The 22101-nt window shown below is 54.0% G+C and overlaps 1 protein-coding gene and 2 long non-coding RNA genes across 9 annotated transcripts in view; 1 reads left to right on the forward strand and 2 right to left on the reverse strand.

The window, feature by feature from the left end:
* Positions 1–4684: 4684 nt before the first annotated feature.
* Positions 4685–9516, reverse strand: LOC144280777 (uncharacterized). 2 transcript variants are annotated; one of them, XR_013349191.1, is made up of 5 exons: positions 9106–9516; positions 7302–7438; positions 7135–7215; positions 5974–6166; positions 4685–4959 (listed from the first exon to the last, which is right to left on the reverse strand). It is a non-coding gene; the product is annotated as an uncharacterized LOC144280777 (long non-coding RNA). The 2 variants fall into 2 exon arrangements; XR_013349190.1 differs by lacking the exon at positions 5974–6166.
* ATOH8 (atonal bHLH transcription factor 8) overlaps positions 8505–22101 on the forward strand; it is a 34909-nt gene continuing 21312 nt past the window's right edge. For 2 of the 6 annotated variants that reach the window (XM_077843147.1, XM_077843146.1), the window contains exons 1-2: positions 8508–9297; positions 17016–17207. In XM_077843147.1, coding sequence (XP_077699273.1) covers positions 8545–9297; positions 17016–17207 — 945 coding nt within the window. In that variant the 5' untranslated portion in view covers positions 8508–8544. Of the gene's footprint in view, positions 9298–17015; positions 17208–20944; positions 21886–22101 lie in introns of those variants that run through there. The other 4 variants (XM_077843144.1, XM_077843143.1, XM_077843145.1 and 1 more) reach the window with 4 other exon arrangements.
* Positions 9574–19313, reverse strand: LOC144280778 (uncharacterized). The gene is made up of 4 exons (XR_013349192.1): positions 19153–19313; positions 15892–16336; positions 13147–13264; positions 9574–10456 (listed from the first exon to the last, which is right to left on the reverse strand). It is a non-coding gene; the product is annotated as an uncharacterized LOC144280778 (long non-coding RNA).

Raw genomic sequence — 22101 nt, forward strand, 5'->3', positions numbered from 1 at the left:
GGGTGAGGGAGGTGGAGTCATGCTAGGATGGTTAGACGGTAATCTATCTCATTAGGGTGACTCCACTGGCCATCTGAGGACGTTATGGTCCTGAGGCCAAATAGTTGGTTAGTCTCCCCCATTGGTTCTTTCTGACCTAACTAACCACTAGTATTAGGTAACCACTGGCTTGGGATCACTTGCGCCTGCCAGATGACCTCCATTGGTTGAACTGACTTGTCAGTTCCACAAGACAACTGATCTTACCAATCGTTTCCAGAAAACAGGTAACTGATTGAATTCACCAAACCCAGTAATTGTTCTGGCTTTTCAGAGACAGTCTTTAGATCCAATATCTTTGGTCCTCAGACACATTTAGGCTACCTGCTAGTTACCAACAACAGCCACACCCTCTGAGAAGCCTGGAGAAAAAAACCTTATGGACAATAAGCTCTGGGACTCAGTCTCTCCGACAATAAAATGGGAAGGTTGGAGTAGTTCAGAGTGGCAAACACATGGCGTGAAAGCTATGACCCTTCCTTTCATCCATGGCAGACATTGCTAATCAATTACAGCCACTCATTCCCATGGGATCCAGATGCAGCTTCAGAATCCTTTTCAACACAGGACTTTGGGCAGCCCCTACCAATCAATTAGATTTGGCATGCATGATAAAAAGCATTTATCCTCTGGGCAGTAGATGATCTCCAAGCCTCCCTCCAGCTGTGCTGATCTAGGATTGCAACTGATTAGGTGTCTGAGCGCTCAGCCTGGAGACCACCAGATCGACAGCTGTCCCTGGGGCTTCCCAGGTCTGTGGAGCTGCCCTTGAGCTGGGCCATGGCTGAGCTGGTGCCTTATTAATTTTCCTCACTGCTAATAAATGTGCATTGCGTCAGCTCCGCTCTGCCCCCTCATGTTCTCCGGCTGCCGCCAGCAGCGGGGACTTTTTCAGAGAGCTGTAAAAATAGTTTTTTTTTTAAGGAGCCTGCACAGAAGAAGCAGCCAAGCCTTTTTTGTTTCCTTTCTTTTCTGAGGGAATGGGGGAGATGGGTAGGGAATACTTCACAATGAAGGAATGTGCTCCTTGGGGAATTTAAAGTCGTTTTCCTTTTTTTTTTTTTTTTTAAGTTGTTTTCCTTTTTTTTTTTTTTATCACACTCTGGTTTCACATCTAGCCACAGAGCATGTCTGTAAGGATTGGTAACCGCTCCCAGGAGATGACCGGCTTAAGCCAGGTCTTGTTAGGCTGTTGACAACTTGGTGCTGATGAGCAGAGCCCTAATGAGCTGCTCACTTGCTCGCCGCCTGCTCCTGCCGGCTGATCCAGCTTCGGTGCTCCAGTGGGCTTGATGGCTCCAGGAGACAGCTTTTCTTGCATGTAATGGGGGTTAGGCATGCAGGAGAGCTTTCTTTCCAGCGAGTGAATGTTTTACTTTTCCCCACTGGTGCTCTGGGTTTTGAAGAGACTTACGGCAAATGCTGAGATGCTGGGGATGGGAGATTCTCAGGAGAGGTAGGCTCCAGGTCCTCCTCACTCTTCCCATTTCATAGGTGGAGAGACTGAAGCTTGCAGTGGGTAGGAGGACAGGGGAGGCAGGAGCCAAAGGGAAGGGGAATACCAGCTGATACTGGGAAGAGAATGCATCTCTTACCTCCCAGACCAGCAAGTCAAAGCTGCAGAACTCTGACAGTGTCTAGCCCAGAGCTTCTTGAACCTGAAAAGTGTATGCCGTTGTCTGTAAAGACAACACACTGTCACAGAGCCCTATGACATAATTGTACCCTTAGGCTTTATGCTCTTAAGTTCTTATATAACTATAAACAAATCAGTACATTAATAATACAAATTAATACAAACAAATCAATAAATCAATAAAACCACAAAGGTGGTAAAACATTAATGACATTAAGTTAGTATGATGGGTAATGCTGTTTCACTGAAACAGGACCCATGGGGCAAAGAGGAGGAGCAGAGGAAAAGCAACAGAAGACCCTGGGCCTTTCCCATCAGGGGCCGTTAGAATGAAGGACTCTGGAGGGACAGTATGAAGTCAGGCTGAGGGAAGAAGACAGGAGAGGGCAGGCCAAGTCAGATGCTGGTCAGAGAAAGCTGAGAGCCTGGAGACACAGGTTGTTCAGGGGGGAGCCCTCATCTCCTCTGGAGGTGTATGTGCCCAGCACAGCCTGGCTACCAGTGCTGCTTCTTTGGGCAGGTCTCCTTGAGGCTCAGATAATCCCCTTGCTTTTCAGCAAATTCTCAAAGTCCAGGCAGTACCATGTGACCATCTCCTCTCTCCTCTGCCATCTTGCCTACCAATGGGAAGAACTCTTGCTGGGCTTTGCAAGGGAGCAGGTGCTGCTGCTCCCTGCTCTTTCCTATCTCTTTTGGTCAAGAACGCAGACCATGAACATAACACGTAAGTAGAACATATAGTGTGTTAACAGCAGGAAAGGGCTGGTGGTTCAGTTGTAAAGGGATGAGTAGGCCTCAGCTTGGAAGTGACATGACAGCAAAGGCTTGGAGGAGGCGAGGGAGCAAGCCGTGGGTGTTTGTCAGGGACCGTTCTCCAGCGTGGTTTAAATGTCCCTTTCTCCAGGCAGTCTGGTCCCACTGCTCTCCAATGTGGTTTAAATGTCCCTTCCTCCAGGCAGTCTCCCAGAGCTGTTCTGCCATGCTCAGAACTCTCACAGCTTTTCCTACAGCATGTAACACTTCACACTGTGTCTTGCAGCTCTCATCAGACTTGAGTTATCTTTCTCCCGGACCAGGAGCCTCTTGAGGTGGACATCACCACCCCTCCCTCCACAATGTTTACCCCTGGAGGGCAAGGGTGTTTGCTCTCCTCTCTGCTGTATCCCTAGCCTCTGTTAGTGGTCTACAAATGCATACTGAATTGTCAAAGGTGGACCTAGGAGGCGATGGGAATGGTTCGTCATTTGCACTGAAGCTCCTGATGTGGACACTTCAGGACCCATGGGGCAAAGAGGAGGAGCAGAGGAAAAGCAACAGAAGACCCTGGGGCAGCACTTTGCCCCCGTCCCATCACGAGACCTGAATGGGCCCAAGATTTGTCGAATGAATGGATGACCATTGATTAAAACTCAATGTCCTCCACTCAGTTTATCAGTTCAGAAACCTAAAGTCAGAGGAAAGAAACTGAATCTGATAGGACCCCCAGTCTCTGGTAGTCAGAGCAGCCGTTCCTGTGATATGATTAACTCTGCTTCTGGATCCATTGATTCTTCTGTCAAAGCAGCTGGTTGAGCAATAGTTGAGCAAGCCGAGGTCCAAACTGTGCAGTGGGCCTCTGTTCATTCAGTAAGTACATTCTGAGTGCCTACTGTGTAGAGGCTGGGATACAGCAGTGGACAAAGAAGGCAAAAATCTCTGCCCTCATGGTAACTGCTTGAAAACTTAAAGCAGGGAAGAAAGAGGTAGAAAGGAGAGGGATACAAACTTTACATGGATGCTCAGGGATAGCCTCACTAAAGTGACCTAGAAATAGCAGAAGGGGTGAAGGAATGAGCCACGAAGATACCTGGGGGAAGAGCATTGCCAAGGCAACAGCCAGTGCAAAGGTCACTTGGACAGAGGAAAGTAGAAGGAAGATAGGAAAGTGAGTCCAGAAGAGCTTCCTGTCTGGATGTCTTATCCCTGTCCTCTGGGTCAGTGTCCTGTTGATTAATGGTGGCAGTGTGGACACTGTCACTGGGAGACAGGGAGAGGCTTTGGGGCCACCAGGCTGATTGTATTCTACTTCCTGATCACTCCCCTGGGTGGTCCTATCTAGGGCTGCTGCAAGCACTACTCTGGGTGCTCTAGTTATATGTACCCCATTTCCTTCTAGCATAGTTTCCACTTTCCCTTCTCTTTCTTGAATGGGTGACAGACACATCCACTTTGGAACAACTGGGGCAGGCAGCAGTGAGGACTCTAGATTCAGGAATATAGAATTTCATGTAGCAAGTGTCCGAGGTTCTAAGCCATCCTGCTAAGAAGATAGCAATCAATGAACGTCCTCCTGCCAACTTGTCCTATCCTCACCCATGGGTGTTGCATGCACATCAGGGTGTTGCTGGGCAGGTTCCACTCAACCATGATGGGAGGGCACCAATGCTGGACCCCAAGATCTGAGATCCATATGCCTGAGGCCCTTGAATGTCCAGAAGTGGTGCCTTGCCATCTGATCCCGACCTGGAAGGAGCTGGAGGCACACCAGGGTGGTCCAGTGGCTTCAGCTGACAGGTGGACAGCCAGGATGCTAACAAGGTCAGCACTATACGTAGCCTAGCTGCTCAATCCCCCAGATGCTAGTCCCTGAGGTCTCAGGAGGCAGCAAAGCACAGGATTCAAAGCTTGGGGTTTTGAGTCAGTTGCCCCGGGTTCAAATCTCACTTCTGTTATTTTCTTTCTGGTGCAAGTTTTTCCTCCAGGAACAGTTTCCGTATCTGTGGAATAGAATGGGTTTGCCTTCTTGGGTCATTATAATGATTTAGAGAAATAGAGCCTGTAATCAATCCCTGCATGGAAGTAATGATTGCTGCCTGGCTGTGGAGCATTTGTTCCCAGGAGCCTAAGCCCTGAGCGCTTGCCTTCCTTTCCCTTTCTAGCTTCGTTCTTGTTCCTTGGACCAGTCATCCAGGGCACGTGGACCCTCCCAGTGGCACACTGTGCCAGCCCAAGGTAATATCAAACAGTTGATTCAGTGGGGGATGTTTTTAATGTAGGGCATAGGTTTTCTTGGGGTGTCTGTATTGTGCCATCCCAAGCAGAGCCTTGAGCCTCAAGAACCATTTTATCCTGGTAACTCTCTGGATTCACAAAATCTATATTACTGTCATTGCAGGGCTACCACAGGCGACTTCAAAATGAGCAGGTTCCTTGCAGGGAGATGTGCAGTACAGCGTCACACCACCAGGGGGCGCTGCCCAGCTGGTATCTTTCTCCTCCATGCTCTGCCGGGTTTCTCAAGGAGGCTGGGAAGACAGAATCAGGAGCCCTGGGATGCAGGTTTGCCCGTAGGCTTCGATTTATGGGCTCCTAGCCTTGACCTTGAAGATCTGCCACCTGGTGGGCTGGGAATGGCATTAACAGGAACCCTCCACAACTCCTGGACCCTTTACAGTTTGCTTCCTGTTCCTGTACATTCCATCTTATCCAACTAAGGGGATAATGCCCAGATACTGAACTAAGGCTCAGAGAGGTGAAGAGGCTGCTTGAGGCCACACAGCTGGTAAGTGGCAAAGCAGAGATCCCTCCTAGGCTTGCGTGATGCCAACCCCTGGGCCACAGTGTCTGAGTGGGGGGAGGCAGCACGGTGCTGGGGGGGGGTGGGCAGGAGGGTATCCCAGGAGACTGGAGCCAGCTCTGAGTCTTGCTCTACCTCCACCCAGCACAGCTGACTATTACTATCCATTCTCTTCCCCTCTCCCCACGTGGGATTTCAGCGACCATCTCCAGTTTGGGGGGAATTGGTGAGGGGCTCAGGCAGCACCAGTGGAGCCCTCGATGTTCAGCCAAGATACATGCTTTTTCTAGAGCACAGCTTGGCTTCTTAAGGGATGATTTTCAGTCCTGCCAGAGACTTCCACACTAGCCATCCCAACTAGCCATAGACACCTCAGCCTGCAACTGTAGAGTCTGGGGCCAGATGCTACAATGCAAGGAGCCAAGGCAGTGTGCTAACGGGGGATGCCTAAAGCCACCTCTCACTCTACATCATCACTATGCTCAATGCCATACATGCAGCCTAATTTAATCCCTGTGATGGCCCTGTGAAAAGATTATGATCTCCATTTACAGGTGAGGACACTGAGGCTCATAGGGTACCTCTGCAGCTCTGGAGAGCAGTGGGCTGGCTTTCCTCCCATGCCTGCCACTGAGATGCACGAGGAGTGGGCAAGCACGGATCTTAGCCTCTGCTTGAGTTCTGGAGAATGTAAAGGACATGAGAGCTGGCTGTCCTTCAGCAAACATCTCCTGAGACTTACCAGGCTTCCAGGAGCTCACAAACCTAGGGGGGTCCGCCAGGTCCTCAGTGGAGGATAAACTGCAGCCAGACTTGTGAGTGAGCATGTGCAGAGGCCAGCAAGAGTGACAGGGGGCTCTGGTGGTCAGTTGGCCAGGGTTTACAGGAGGAGGGGAGACTGGAGCCAGTCATCAAAGGGTGAGGGCGAGCACGCTCTGCAGAGGGGAGGTGTGGGAGACTTGTGAGCAAAAGCCAGGTTTCCAGGGTCCTGCGGCTGAGTGGGGAGACACAGGTGAATGAGGTCTCCTCTCTGGGGCACACCTTTGGTCTTAGGAGATAAGATGCAGGAAGATGCTGGGTGTCCATGGAGGGGGGTGCCTCAGGGAGCACATGCATTATGATGATCCATCTCAGTGAAAAAGATGAGGTTTTGGATTGACTGTAGGCAGAAAACTGGATGCCTCCATGAGTGTGAATGTGTACACACGAGCGTATCTTTGAAGCCCAACGTCAAAGTCGTTGACCTACCACCCTGAGAAATTGACTGGACAGAAATACCATCCTCAATGACAGAGGAGAAAACAGAACCCCCGGGGGCCTGGGGCTCAATAGTGGAAAAGCCAAGGTCTATCATGGACTCCTGGTCCCAGCTCTATGCCCCTGTCTCAACCTTCTGCCTAGACTGCCATCCTATCTCTCAGGGCCCTGCATGTCACAGGCCACCATGTCACCTGCCTCCCCCTGCATTTTCACAGGAAAAGCCCCATGGTGGGTCTGGCAGCAGAAGTGAAGGGCTGAAACCAGAAAGAGGAGGATCCCAGTAGCTGCAGAAGTCAGAGCCCAAGACCAGGGTGGAGTCGCCATCCTCTTCTCCCAAGCTGCTGAGAGTGCCGGCCACTGCCGTTAGGAGGAAGTGCCTCAGAGAAAGGACCCGGGAGAGACAAAGCCCTGGGCTGGTTCTCCAGGGAAGGCTTGGGTAAGGGCTCCCTAGTTTGACCTCTTCCTTCCAGAGTCTTCAGTGGGATGGCACTGGGAACAGAAAGTCTGGGGAGTCCACCTCTGCCCCCTGCCTGTACCACTGGGCACTTGCAAAGCTCTCCCTTAGGGCCAGGCACTGCTCTGGGCGCCTGCACACATATTCTCAATTTCCACAACCACTTCAGGGGGAAGGTATAATTATTACCTCGGTTTTATGCGTAAGAAGAGGGAAGCACAGAGAGGTTCCGTGACTCATCCAAGATCACTCCATTTGTAGAGGGTAGAGCTGGGGTTGAACACAAGGAATCTGCCTCAAGGAGAGGCAGATCTGGTCATTAATAACAATAACAAGCAAAGCCATTTGACCAGTACCTCCTGTGTGCCTGGGGCTTCAGTCCTCACAGCAAGGCTGGGACGGGGGCACTCCTCATTTCATAGATGAGTAAATCCGAGCTTAGCAGGCGGCCAGGGGTGAGGCGCCTGCAGAATCTCACAGATGCTAGGTCTGCCTAAAACGGAAGGGTCCACTCTCAGCCTCTTTGCAGGCCTCTTTGACTCGCTGTGTGACAGTGGGAAAGCACATTCCTCTACAGAGCCTCAGTTTCCCTATGGCCTAGGCCTTCTATTCCTGGCCTCCCTGCTCCAGCAAGTGACGGAGTGGCTGGGATTGCGATGTTGTGGGAATGTGCGTCTCCTCCATGAAGAGCCTTTGCCTCCCCCCACCCTGCTCCGTACCCACTCCCCACCCCGCACCCCTCCCCCCGCCGCCCAATAAGTCCTCGCTCCGTCTTTTTTTTTTTTTTTTTTTTTTTCCCCTCGATTGGTGAGTTGGGACCGGAGGCGCTGGGTGCAGAAGGTCGCTGCTGTGTCACCCGGAGGTCAGCCAGCCTGGGTGGAGAAGGCCCGGCTCAGATCTGGGGAAAGGGTCAAAGGGCCCAGAAGCCACGTGCTCGGGGCAGTTCTGCGGGGAGCGGAGCGTCCTCCCGGGGGGGGGGGGGAAGGAGGCGCCCCGGACTTGGGGGGGGGCGGGGAGGGAGGGCCAGAGGAGGCAGGCTCTGGACAGAAGGGATGGGGGTGGGGGGAGGCAGAGAGGACGCGGACAAAGGAGGCGGCCGGCGGCCCAGCTGTTTTGAAAAATGCTTCCTGTTTCTTTAAAGGCGCTCGCGGCCCGGGCGGCCGGGGCTGGGGAGGCGGCGGCGGCAGGAGCTGCCTCCTCTCCGGGCGGCGGCGCTGACTGATCTCGCGAACCGGGCTTCTGTGTAAACTGAGGCTAAACAAACACAGATGGAGCGCAGCGGGCGTTCTCCAGAAACGCCGGCGAGGCGGCAGCGACTTCAGATGACACTCTGAGCGCCCCGGGAGCGGCCCGCCCGGCGGCTTCGCGGAGCCCGCGGCGCAGCTGCCCCGCGCGCGGGGGAGAGAGGGAGGGAGGAGCGCGGGCGGGGAAGGGGGAGAGCCCGAGACTCCCCGGCGCGGGGCGCGGCGGCCGCCGGGCAGAGCCGGCTCGCGGCGTGCGGAGCGAGCGCGGCGGGCGCGCGGCCCGGGCAGCCCCACGGCAGCCCCCGCCCCCGCCGCCGCCGCCGCCGCCGCCCCCGCCCCGCGCGCCGCCCGCGCCATGAAGCACATCCCGGTGCTCGAGGACGGGCCGTGGAAGACCGTGTGCGTGAAGGAGCTCAACGGCCTCAAGAAGCTCAAGCGGAAAGGCAAGGAGCCGGCGCGGCGCGCGAACGGCTATAAAACTTTCCGATTGGACTTGGAAGCGCCCGAGCGCGCCGCCGCCGCCGCCGCCGCCACCAACGGGCTGCGCGACGGGACCCAGCGGCTGCAGCCGGTCGCGGCCCCCGTGCCAGCCCCGGCGGCGCCGGCTGTGCCCTCAGGTGGGGGCGCAGACCCGGCCGGGGAGCGCCGGGGCGCCCGGGCGCCGGAGGTCCCCGACGCGCGGAAACGCGGCTTTGCCCTGGGCGCAGCGGGCCCGGGGCTCCCCACGCCGCCGCCGCCGCCGCCCCCGGGCCAAGGACCCGGGGGTCCCGAGGCGCAGCCTTTCCGGGAGCCCGGCCTGCGTCCCCGTATCTTGCTGTGCGCGCCGCCCGCACGCCCCACGCCGCCGGCGCCCCCCGCGCCCCCCGAGGCGTCCGCGCGCCCAGCGCCCCCCACGCGCCCCGGGGAAAGTTCTTACTCGTCAATTTCACACGTAATTTACAATAACCACCCGGATTCCTCCGCGTCGCCTAGGAAACGGCCGGGCGAAGCGACCGCCGCTGCCGCGGAGATCAAAGCCCTGCAGCAGACCCGGAGGCTCCTAGCGAACGCGCGGGAGCGGACGCGGGTGCACACGATCAGCGCCGCCTTCGAGGCGCTCAGGAAGCAGGTACCGGCTCCCAGCCGCGCGCCCTCGCCGCGCCCCGGGACGGCTGCCGCAGTGGGTGGGCGAGCGGCGGGGAGGTTCCAGGGAGGCTGAGGCTGTGCCCAAGGGGCAAGTGGTTCCCGCCCGGTCGGCCCCAGGGCCCAGACAGGTTGGAGCTCCCCAGGGCAGTAACCTTTGCCACGGCGTTGGTACGGATCTCAGCTTGCAAAGTGCGGGCAAAGGTCTGGTTCGCCCCCCTCCCCGCCGCCTCGTCCCCCGCGCCCCCCCCCCCCCGGGGGCGACCCTTCTGCGCATCTGACTTCAGCCCTCATAGTTCACTTTTATGGCAGCGAGTGTTTGTCTTCTCCAGCCCCTTGAGCGCGGTGGGAAGTGGAGAGAGGGAATGTAGGAATCTGTCCCTGGCAAGGGAGGGGGGAGGGGGAGACCCTTCCTCTTTGGGCATTGAGTGTGGTCTGGGTCTTGGGAGACCCAGATGCTGCGGAGGAGTGGACCTGGTTTTGCCTTCCAGAAGGGATACCCCTACACTCAGGCTGCTTTGGTGCCGGGCACCGCATCGCCCTGGTATCCTTAAGCATCCGGGCTACAAGCCCGTATCCTCTCCCTCCCCAGTGGCAGCCTCAAGAATTGGCTGGTGAGAGCCTTCCCAGGGGATACCCTCCGCTGCTGACCTTCAGCTCATGGTGAATGAAGCAGGCAGATCTACTGAGGGGACCGGTTAGTTGGGGGATCTTCAGAGTCTAGTCCCGGGGTGGGCCAGGGGCTTCTCAGTTTGGGGCTGGTGGGTGCCGCCCTCACCAGACAGCATCCTCTAGGGGGATGGAGAAGAACAGTTATCTGAGAATTACATGTAGTGGGGAGGAGCAGTTTTGCAATTACTTTAAACAAGACTGGGACTGCCCTGGGGTTCTAGACTTCTCATTTTCTTAGAGAGAAGGGAGGTCTAAGAAGAAGGTAGTAAGTGCCCTCTGCCCCCACCCCCACAGGGAAAGGGGGAAGGATTAGGGGTGGATGGGACTGGTTTGGACTTCAGGTTTTTGGCACACTCTACAGCTGACTTCCTGTGTGTCTCCAAGAAAGTTACTCAACGTCTCTTGGCTTTAGCCAACAACAAAGCGTTTTAGAAAACATGATCTTCTTTCTGGATCCCACTCTCTTCTTCTTCCTGCGGGTGGAGAGGACAGGTGCATGTGTCCATCCATGAGAAGGGGATTGAGCTTCTGGGAGAAAAGAGGCTCTATGAGTCAAGCCAAAGTGTCTTGCTTGGATTTGGGTAAGATGCTTGGTCAGTGAGGTGGCCAGCCTTGCCAGTTGGGTCACTGGGCAGTGTGCCCAGTGGAACACTCAGGCTTACTCTTGGGCAGCAGGTCTGGGTCTGAATGCCTGGAGAGGGTGGCATCCTACAGAGCATCTTGCAACCTACTTGCAGGATGGAAGGATGACAGGTGGGTAGAAAGATGCCTGTCCACCTGCTTACCTTGCAACTAGGTAAATGCTCTCAGTTTGGGGAGGCCACATGCCCAGAGGGTCACAGCTGGTGAGAAGCAGGGCAGGGCTGCCACCTAGGTCCTTTGACTACCAGTTCATGTCCCCTTTTGACCCTCTGGCTGCCTCTTTCATTTCCAAGGAAGTATTCATGGTCTCCATGTACTGAACTCAGCTAAACGTCTCATTTACCCAGTGGTTTTTCAGTAATATTCCATCCTGTTTGAACTCAACATCCTGTCAGGTTGAATTACCCCATTTAATGGAATGGAAAACTGAGGCCTAGAGAAAGAAGGAAGGAGACTTGTCCAAGATTGCTTAGTGGATTAGGGAAGATGATAGCAGTTTCTGGAATGCCTGCCTGGCCAAATGCTTCCCACAGTGCCATCTGTATCTGTCATGTTTATTAACAATCGGAAGCTGGTTTCCACATGGCTGAGTCTGAGATGAGATTATTTAAATCCTAGTCTCCTTTCATTCCTACCCTTTCTGTGGGGAAGTTCTACATAAAAAGGGCAGATTCAGGGACATACCTATGTCTAGACACATGATCATTACACATGGCCAAGAGGACACACAAATACACAGGCCCAGAGGTGCATGCTCCTGTCTGTTCTCTCCTTGCTCAGACCATTCTGTCCCTTTCCCCAGAGAGCTGCCAGCCCATAGTGGGCATCTGCCTGCCATCTAGGAGGGAAGGAGATAGAGGTAGGACACTTGTGATCTCAGAGCCAGGGGCTGAGGCTGCACCCACCGCAGCACTCATCTGATGGAGGAAACCCTACGTCCTAAAGGAGCTCCTTCCTCCTCTGGTCCTCAATCCCACATGTGAAAGGTACAGACATGCACACACATGCACACACACATTCTCATACCCCGATCCAGATAGGCTGTAGCTCTGGATCTAGGCTCGAGTTTGACTGTTTGAAATGGCCCCTTGGCAAAGAAGAGAAAGGAGGAGGATGATTCTGCCTAAAATGAAGCCTCTGCCATCACAGCACTGAGATCAGTTCTGGGATTATGGCTCTGGTCTGGAGTTTTGTGTCCCTAAGCAATTTCCTGACATGGTTAAAAGAGCACTGGATGAGGAGTCCAGAGGCCACGGTTTGAATGGTGGCTCTGTTGCATGCTTTCTGCATAACCATGGAAAGTTAGTTTCCCTCTTTGGGATTCAGTTGCTAAAGCTGGAAAATGGTGATAAGGCTCACCCCCCACATAGCTTCTTTGCAAAGAGCAAATGAAGAAAGGCATGGGGGCTGTAGGAGGAATGAACATTCCTTAGCATTTATAGTGTCCTCAGTGCCAGGCAGGGCCTTGAGAGATGTGGAAATAAACATTCTGTATTCATTTTAACAGCACTCCTAGAAACTACCATTTATCAGATGCTTGCTTTGTGCCGAGCACTGTGCTAGGCACCTCATATATGTTACAGTGATATTGTCATTGTTATTATTGTTATTATTATTATTATTATTATTATCTCCCCCTCGTTTCACAGATAGTGAAACTGAGGTTCAGAGAGCTTCATGTAAGTTGGCTGACTTCTCGCAGCCTTTTGCAACCACGTGGGGCCTTGTAAGTTTTGCACTGTGTAGCTCCTTGCTTGGCATACCATTCACTAGATTTGAGTGTGCTGTGCCTCCTTGGCCTGGTGCAGTCACAGCCTGCATAGCTGTGTGCCACCGTCACTGTAGAGCCTAGATTCTAATCAGAGTCCGTGAGTCACTCCAATGCCCAGGCTTTTAAGAGCTCTGCCTCTCAGCCTCTTGAATTCATGTGGGGTCATGGCCCCCTGGCATCCTATGGGGTCTGAGACTAAGGGAAGTGTAGGTTTGGGGGCACCATCCCAATGTCCCCTCACGGCCCATCCTGAGTTCTCTTGGTGAGGATCCACTGGGAGACTCCAGGGGCAGCCAAGAAGAGGACCCAGGCTCCACTTGCTTGGCATCCCCTTCCTGAATCTGTATCTGTCAGATTACAGCAAGGCCCTGAGGGCTCCTCACTGCCACCTTGGGCATCTGCCCCGAGAGGCTGCTATCCCTCCATAAAGGCTGAGGGGCTTCAAGTTTTGAGGGGAGAGAGGAAATCTGCACATACACCAGATGTCCCAGTGTGCTGCCAGGAGGCCAAGGCCAGAACTCTGGCCTCTCCCCGCACCCAACCAGCAAGGCCAGGCTTTCCTTTCGACCCCCTCCCACCTGGCCCTGGAGCAGCCCCGCACCCAGGCCAGGCCCAGCTGTGCACACATGGCCTTCACATGAGGCGGCAGGGAGGGCCCTGTGCAGCTGGGCTGGTGGCATGTGCTGTGGCCTGACCATCTGCCCCACACACACCCCACCCCCACACCAGACCAGAGGGCCTCTCCCCCACCTGCACTTCCTTGGCCAAGCAGCTCCTTGCTCTTCCCTTCCTGGTTAAGAGCATGATGGGCTGGACCAAACAGAAGGCTTCCCAGTGCTGACGATAGACAGCAGGTCCTTTTACTTTCCTAGAAGCGAGGCAATCTGTTAGGAGTTGAAGGCAAATGACCCTGCTGCCTCCTTTGCCCTGTGTCCTTTGATTAGGGGAGCCGACAACTGCTGAAGGGGTCCTCTGCAGGTGATGGGGTGGCTGGTAAGCACAAAGGCCAAAGTCCCATGGGATTATCAGCCCAGAACTCACCATCCTCAGCTTCAAAGGCAGCCTGCCCATCCCCTGACCTAAAGACTCATCCAAATCCCTAGTCCTTCCAGCTAATTGGAAAGAGCCCAGCTAAGGCATCAAGTGTTTCTCTGTAAAGTGGAAGTAATCATTTCTACTTCACTGGGCTATTTAAAGATAAATATAGATATTGTATTAAGTATACCCTTAGTTGATCACAATAAACAGCCAGGGGTGGCCTGGTCCCAACAATCACGTAGGGACAAACAATGTAGGCATTGTTGTTCCCAGTCTCCAGATGAGGGAACTAAAGGCTCAGAGAGCTGAAGGCATCTCTCAAAGTCACTGGTAAGTGCCTGCAGTTCAGATGAGCTCTTTCCACCCTTCCTTAGGACCTGCTGCCAGGCCAGACCAGGGTACTTCTTAACCAGGGTTCCGGGGCCAGAGGGCTGCATCCTGGGGCATGGGCACCAGGAGGGAGGGTCTGGACTTACCCATGTGAGCTGAGGAGCACCTCCCACTCAGGGGACAGGGAAGAGGAGGAGTGAGCTGCCCAAAAGGTGCCACTAGTGTCCTACATGTGGCCAGCTGTGGTGGAGGGAGCCTGGGGAACTCAGTGGCCATATACCTTCCTTGGGTAGCTTCAGGTCTTAGCTGAGTGACTGGGGCCCAGTATGTCACCTCTCTGTTTCTTCATGTACATTTGGGATATCAACCTTTATTTTGGGGAAGGTTTCCAATGGGACAAACTACCTGTGAATAGCTACTGTAGTGCCAGACACACAACTAGAGCCTGATAGATGGTTTCCTTGTCAGATCTGGGTTTTGGTAGAAGCAATCTGGCCCAGAACCTGGGCGGAGCCCCTAGGTTGGTCTTGGCCTCATCTTTGCTCTGCAATCCTGCAATGATGCTGGATCCCCATGTGCAGATCCTTCCCGAGATTCCTAGTCCCCACTGGCAGAAAAGCCCATCTGTTCAGGGGCCAAGGGCACAATGAGCCAGGCGACTCCCAGCCTGGCCCCTAGGTGAAAACAACAGTAGGGACCTGTGTCACAGAGCTGTGCCCAGCACCCAAGGGCCTCTTGCAGATAGGCACTCCTTCCTGGGGTGCAGAAGAGGCGGAGGTACAGGGCTGGCTCTTGAGACACCCTTCCCCTGTGCCAGGACTCCCGGGAACCTTTCTGTCCCACAGACCTTGTTTATTTGTTCAGGCTGATAAAGCAAGATTCTCTGCACTCTGGTTGGGAACAGGCAAAGTGCATTGTTCTGCTGCTTTTCTTGGCTTTTCTGGGATGAGTTTGGAGCCACAGCCAGGGCTGGGTGAATGCACAGGTGTTGGCATTCTCTCTGTCACCAACCTGCCCCTCCTTCGGCTTCTTTGTCTGGTAAGGGGCCACTCCTTGGCTGCTGGAAGATTTGACAGCAAACCTTGCCTCTGAGATGGGTGCCATTTCAGGACCCCAGCTGGTGGGGGGGCTAGGGGAGGTGGTGATGAGCAGGCATTGTGTCCTGGCTCCAGCTCTCCTGCTTCTCATTTGCTCTGGAGCCCCCTCCTTGGAGACAATTCTGCAGCCCCCAATCATAATGACTCACTGACTTGTGCCAGGGCTTACTCCGTGCCGTGTGCTGTCATCTCACTTAATCCTACCACACTGTGAGGGCAGCCCTGTTAGCAGGTGAAGAGGAAGCCCGGGCTTGGAAAGGTCATGTCAGCTGCCTGGGGTCTTCTAGCCAGGGAGAGCTAGAGTCAGGAGTGAACCCAGATGACCAAAAGGTATGTGTGATTAAGTTCTACACTGAATAGCTTGATCTTCATCCTCTGAGAGAGGAAAGGGTTTTGAGCACATTTCTAAACATTCTGGAGCCACCTGGAGAACATGGAGATAAATCATTCCTTTGCTCATTCATTCTCTCCTTCAACGAACCCTCTTGTGGGCCTGTTGTGGGCAAGACCTGTCTAGATCCTACAGACATGGGCCTTCCCCAACAGCTCACACAGAGACTGACCTATAAATGAGTGACAATAATTGGGAGTTAAGGACGGTTGGGGTGTTATTAGAGTATTATTAAGTACAGGTGCCTGCTCCAGCACTCCTCCCCGTGCCCCCTGGTTTAGGGTTGGGTGGGGAAGGTCAGATAGCTCCTGGACAACGTGAGAACAAAGTGGATGATGCATGTAGGGTCTCCATCTGTGGTGACTGTCTTATTTGTACTTTCTCAATCTCTGCCCTAGTGACAGTTTGGGCTGAGCATTTGTGTATGGTGGCCTTCCAGGACCCTGTGCATTGCAGGATGCTTAGCAGCATCCCTGGCCTCCAACCAGTAGGGTCCACTACCACCTTCCCTTCACTGTTCCCCAATATTGACAATTAAGAATGTCTGCAGATACTGCCAACACTTCCCCTGGGCACAGAATCATCCCCAGTAGAGGACCATTGGTCCAGAGCAATGCCTGGTATATGGAGGATACTCACCAAATACTTGTTGAATGGACATGCTGCGGTGACCCACTCTGCGGGATGACAGTTGATGAGTACCAGAATCAGTGGTAGAGGTGGATGCTGTGTATGAATCCTGGAGAGCCAGGGAGAGGAGGAAACCAGAGCCCTGGTGGCTGGGTGAGCACAGTCCAGCCATTTACATGAATGGTAGGTATATCAGAGGAGCAGTAGGCTGTGTTGGTTCGCACCTGTCAGATGGACTTGGTGGAGTCATTTCCATGCCTCAGCACAGAGCTCAGCTGTAGTCTTCATCGCTTTTTGCTCATGCAGTACAAACATTGGTGGACAGTGTAGAAAGGTAGAGACTCCATCTCTTCACCCCATACAAACCCCTATGGAATTAGTGAGTGTCCACTTGGCAATGAGTCACTGAAAAGCATGTCAAATCTGGTTGGGGCTGTAAATATATATTATACACCTGTATGCCCAACAGCGACCCAGGTCCAGAGAGCATAAAGAAAAAGAGAAAGGAAAAAGAAAGCCCTCATAGCTAAGCACTGGCACTTTCCTTCTTGTACATTCCCACCGTGCTGGGTACCTAACTCTGTTATGACACTGTAACAGCTTTCTTGAGTGTGAGTTCTCTGAAATCAGGAACCAAGTTATTATTCACAATTGGACCCCCAGTGTCCAGCAGAATAAGTGTTGCTGCATAAGTGAGTGAGTGGAATATCAGAGCTGAAAAATATGAAATATGTGGGTTCTCTCAGACAGACTTCTTTTTAGGGAGGGCAGGTGGACAGAGCCCTGTGATGGTGGGAATGCGCATGCTTCATTTCTAATGCCTTGTGGGCCTAAGCTGAGCTTCAGTTTTTTTCCCCTACAAGATGGGAACATGGATGCCTCCCGGAGTTTGTGAGTGGATGAGTTGAGATGTGTGTTTGAGATGTGTGTGAGGAAAACAGTGGGTGCTTAGATTAGAAAATAAAATCCGGGTCAAAGGATTAGACAGGCCATGTCTGCTGCCTGGCAATCCCCTCTTGGGCAATGGGACATCATTGTGGGTGGCCCCACGCCTATCTGGTCAGGGTGCCCTGCTGGGCCCTGCTCAGCACAGAGACCCTGGCAGCCCCTCCTGATGCCTTCTCAACCCCCAGGTGCCGTGTTACTCATATGGGCAGAAGCTGTCCAAACTGGCCATCCTGAGGATCGCCTGTAACTACATCCTGTCCCTGGCGCGGCTGGCCGACCTCGACTACAGTGCCGACCACAGCAACCTCAGCTTCTCTGAGTGTGTGCAGCGCTGCACCCGCACCCTGCAGGCTGAGGGACGTGCCAAGAAGCGCAAGGTATGTGCCAGCCCCTGGGGCAGCAGCCTCTGGAGGGGGACAGGAGAGATGGGAACGGAAATTGGGGCATCCCACTCTCACTCAGGCTTCTAACCGGGCCAGCAAGATGAGCCTCTTCGAGGTTTTGGGGGTCGCTCCAGCTTCAGAGCTCCTCACACAGCTGGGATTATGGGAGGGACGCTACTCCTGGTAACGGGGCTAGCGGGTACCTTGGACAGTCACCCTGAGCCTCTGGGCCTGGGTTTGCTCACTTAATGAGGAAGATGGTGTATCTGAAGCTCTTTCTGGTTTTCTGTGGTGCTGATCTGCCCATGTGGCCTCTGAGAGATGTATCAGAATGAGCAGAATGAGATCCTCTGAGCAGGGTGACAGCCCACGAGAGCTCTTCAGCATGTTTGGGAGTACGACTTGGCCTGTGGATTACTTGAGGCCATGTGTTAAGGCGAGTGATATTCGTAGTTCGTTCATTCATTCGGGAGAGATTTGCTGATCCCCAGCCATGTACCAAGCATGTGGACATGGATGTAAAGGTAACAAACCTATGGTCCCAGTCCCCATGAAGCTCACAGGATGGTCAGAGGGACCCCGCTGCCAGTAGATACGGGTGGTATGGTATGGCAAGGTGGTCTTAGAGGTCTGTCCTGCCTGGTGGAAGGCTGGGCTGAGGAGGGACAGGTTACCTCTCGTGCCCAAGGGAGTTTGAAAGGGCATCTTACTGTAAGTGGTATTTGATCTGGGCCCAGGACCACCAGGAGGTCACCAGGAAGATAAAGCAGGGCACAGCATCCAAGACAGAGGAAACAGCCTGTCCAGAGCTTGATGTGTTTGGAGAAATGTGTGCAGAGGGAAAGGTGGTGGGCACAGCTCTGGTCCCTAAATGGCCTGTGCTCCCACCCTTTCCATTTGGGGGTCAGTGCCAGGCAGTACTGAGCAAGGCTTATGGAAGCCCTCTGGATCTCTGTTCCTATGAGGCTAGGGGAAGAGACACAGAGCGTGGGACCTAGTCTGTATCCATGAGGTGGGTAGAGGCCGTGAGACATGCCTGGTTCCCCTGGGCATCCAGGGATGGAGAAGGTGGGGGAGCCCGGTGACTGGCATCCTCCCTCCTTCCTTCCACCTCCTCCTTCCTTCCTGGTTTGCCTTTCCCTCTCATCCCTGACACTCCTTCCCCAGCCCCCCCACCTTCCCATTCCAGAAGGCTCCTCTCTGGGTTCTCCAGGTTTCCCAGAGGCCTCTGGGCCTTGGGCCAGGGAGGCCCCCCATGGACTCTCCTGCCTCCGCCAGGGAGGGCCATGCATGTCCCCGCCGCCAGCTAGCCACTGCTGCTGCTGCTGCTGCAGTAATTGTACATTGCATTCCTGGGAGTGATTTAACGTGGACCAATTAGATGAAGTCCTCATCAAGTGGGTGAGAGGAAGCACCACTGGCTGCTGGCAGGGCAGCTTTCCTCTGGAAAGTGACACGGGTAAATTAAAGGCGTGATTGATGGCTCCATGCAGGGCTCTGTGACAAAGGAGGTTTGTAAACTCTGGGTGAACTTCCCTTGGCATTCAGGCAGCCTGGAGGTGTGGATGGGCAGGATGGGCAGGCGCCATTTGCTCCAGATCCACCTCTCATCTCCTCACCTCCTCACCCCCCCCACACACTCCCCCTCATGCACTGAGACAGGAGTGCTGAGGCCCCTTTCCTTCCCTGTTCCTTGATTAGAGCAGGTAGTGGCCTGGGCTGGGGAGGACAGAAGGGGAGTGGGGTGAAGATGTCCAGCAGAGATGAGGTTTTGGCTTCCCCTGAAATCACCTTGATTCTGAGACACCTTAGAGACCATCTGGTCCAACTCCCCATTGTCTAGATTGGGAGACTGAGGTGGCAGGTGGTGGTTCAGGGCATCAGAGTCCCTTCTTATCACCTACCAGCTGTGTCATCATATGCCATCCCATTTCTTTACCTCTCCAAGCCTCAGTTCTGTGGCTGATGACTGGGCGTGGTGGGAACATCAGTCATCAGTGATTTCTCAGGCACTTCCCAGCCTCTGCATCCAAGTAGAGGTCTTGCCTCACCTCAGAAGAGCGTGGGGTTGCTTGCATTCCGTGACCCCTCCTGCTGGGTGGCTGTTCCAGGGCTGCTGTCTCCCAGGTGCTGTACCTATACATAATCAGCACTGTCAAAGGAACTTAGATGGACAGGGTTCTGGAGTTGCCGGGACATCTGAGGACTTGTCCAGCCCCAGCACTCAGCCCTGGCAAGCTGGAGGGGTTCACAGGACCACCCCATTTCTGTGGCTTGTGCTTTCCTGCATGTCTGTCACCGTGCAGGTAGGTGAGTCCTGAGGTGTCCTCAGGGATGGTCTCCAGACCATCCAGTGGCCCTGAGTAGCTGGGGCAGGCCACCGTTTTATTGACCAGAACCTAGGGGCCTGGTATCCCTGGAAGTTCACTTGATCATTCATTCATTCATTCATTCATTCAGTGTTTTTATTAAACATGTGCAGTGAGTTCCACACTGGGGCTTGAGCCTCCATAGTCCCTATAAACAGAGTAAATGGATTTGGAGCTCAGATCAAGCCTCTGTCCCCCTCCCCTGTGGCTACTGAGGGTTTGGGGATGGGGATGAGCCAGGCTCAAAGAAGGGAAGTAGCTAGAAAACACGTGCCAATGAAAGTGATTGGCTCAAGTCCTCTGTAAATGGCAACTATGACAGTGGTGACCCTCACCAGCACCACTGATAGGAATTTCAGCTGTCTCACTCAATGGCTTGCTCACAGTTAATGTGTCCGCAAGAGGCTGGGCAATCCTTTCTTGGGTTACCTCCTTGAGAGATCATGTGCAATGTCTTCTGAGATCCCTTGTAGCTCTAGTGAGCTGCCACATGTGGTGCCCCCACCTGTGAAGAATGAGCTGGAAAGTGAATCAGCTCCCCGCCCCCCACCACCACCAGGCCCCAGGTGCCATCTTTGGCCCATTTCAGCCCTTCCCTGCCAGGTGCTAGAGACCCGCATCCCTTGACCCGCGCGTCCTCTGTCTCTGAGCCTCACAGGGACACAACTCTGAGGGTTCAGAGCCTCGTTTGGAAGCCTCTATCGTGCAGTGAGGCCTGTGTAGGAGGCCGCCCAGCCCAGAGATGGGGGTAGGGGTTGGGGGCGGGTAGGAGTGGATGGGCCCTGGAGAGCTCAGTTCTGACTCTGGCTGTAGCTGGAGATAATGCACGCTAAGCACCTGGCTCTGGGCCATGTTTCTGCAGCTCCTGTTTTTAAAGCAGCAACTCCTAGGAGCTTTGGAGGAGGAGGCGGAGAAGAAAGAGGAAGAACAACAGGACTGTTTCACACCTGGGTGGGGGGTGGGGGTGTTTGCCAGACCTGCAGAATAGGAAAGGACTTATTTCCCACAATCCAGGATGCCCCTTTCCAAAAACTTTAACCTATGGAATAATAAGAACAGCTACTAATATTGACCGCATAGTTTAAACCCTGGTGCTAAGTGGCTGGCAAGTCCCTGCCCTCAGGTTGCTTGCAGGCCGTTTGAGGATGGGGGAGAAGACATGGACGTGATGCCCTGAGTTTAGGGTATTCCAGAAGCCTGGACAGCTGGTAGGGCCCCCCGGGCTGTGCCGGCTGGGGGAAGGCTGGCTCTGCAAGGCTGGGTTGCTCCTCACCCTGTGGGTGATCTGGGCTGGGGGAAGCCCTGAAGTGGGTGCAGCTCCACCTGACTTCCCATCTTCCCTCTTTTCCTGCTGCTTTCTAGGCAGGGGAGGCTTTTCTTGGTGATGGCAGGTCCCAGGGCATCCTGACTCCTTTTTGGAAAGACATCTCGTGTGCAGACTTCGGTAGCTTTGGTGCTGGGGACACGCTGAGGTGGTACATCGGTTTTAGGCGGGGGGTCATTGGGAACCAAGGGTGTTTCGAGGGGCCCCTTACTGCCTGAGTGACTGAGCCCAGGCCTCAGACAGGACCTGGTGGCTCCTGCTGTTTATGTGGACTGTACCCAAGCCCCAGAACACATGAGGCAGAGTCTCAAGCAAGAACTCCTGCTCCGGCTGGATCCAGCCACCTGTGTCCCCAGAGTGTCTACCAAGGGGCACTGTCCCAGCTCTGTCCCCACCTGCATGTACATAGTCACCCCCACTGGGGCCTCAGTGTCCACTTCTATAAGGTGAGTTGTCATCAGAAGTGATTTCTGAGGCCCTTTCGGGTTGAGTTTTCCAAGCTGAGGTCACCTTAGCCCCTTTTCCTGTCTGAATGAATACATGTGTCACTTTTAACTTACCCTGTGCCCTTCATGGGCATTTCACACAGATCTGAGGTTGCCCACAGGAACTGCTGGGACCCCCACGCGGTGTGTCCCAAGAACACTGATAATACCTGAGGTTCTTAGAGCCTAGATTACAGGTCTGACATGGTGCTTAGGTCTTGTGATGGATCACCTCGTGACTCTTCCCACCAAGCCTTCGAGGTGGGTGCTGGTGCCGTCCCATTGCCCTAATAGTGAAGTTGAGGTTCAAAGAACTTGACCAGAGTCCCTTAGCCAGTAAGAGAGGTGTGTGTGTGGGGGGCCCCTCTGGCCCTTTCCTGTCCTGCCTCCCACATGGAAGTGGGTATGTGAGAAGAGGTTCTATTGCCAAATCTTCCTGGCCAAGTTACTGAGTTAAATACCATTTGCCTTCAAAGCCCATAGAATCCATCTATGCTGGGAAAAAAGGGGGGGTGGGTGGGAAACCACCATCAAATTCCCTTCTAGTCATAAAAATGGATGCAATTTATTTTTTCTGGCATTCCAATTACATAGACGTTTGTCGCCAGCTGTTTGCTCTAACACAGAGTGTTCTCTCAGCTGCTGTTTCTGCTCTCACATTTGACATCATTAGTCCAAAAGTCTGGCAGGGCCTGGGTTGGAGGGATCAT

Source organism: Canis aureus, chromosome 12 (assembly GCF_053574225.1).
Source record: "Canis aureus isolate CA01 chromosome 12, VMU_Caureus_v.1.0, whole genome shotgun sequence".
NCBI lineage: Eukaryota > Metazoa > Chordata > Mammalia > Carnivora > Canidae > Canis > Canis aureus.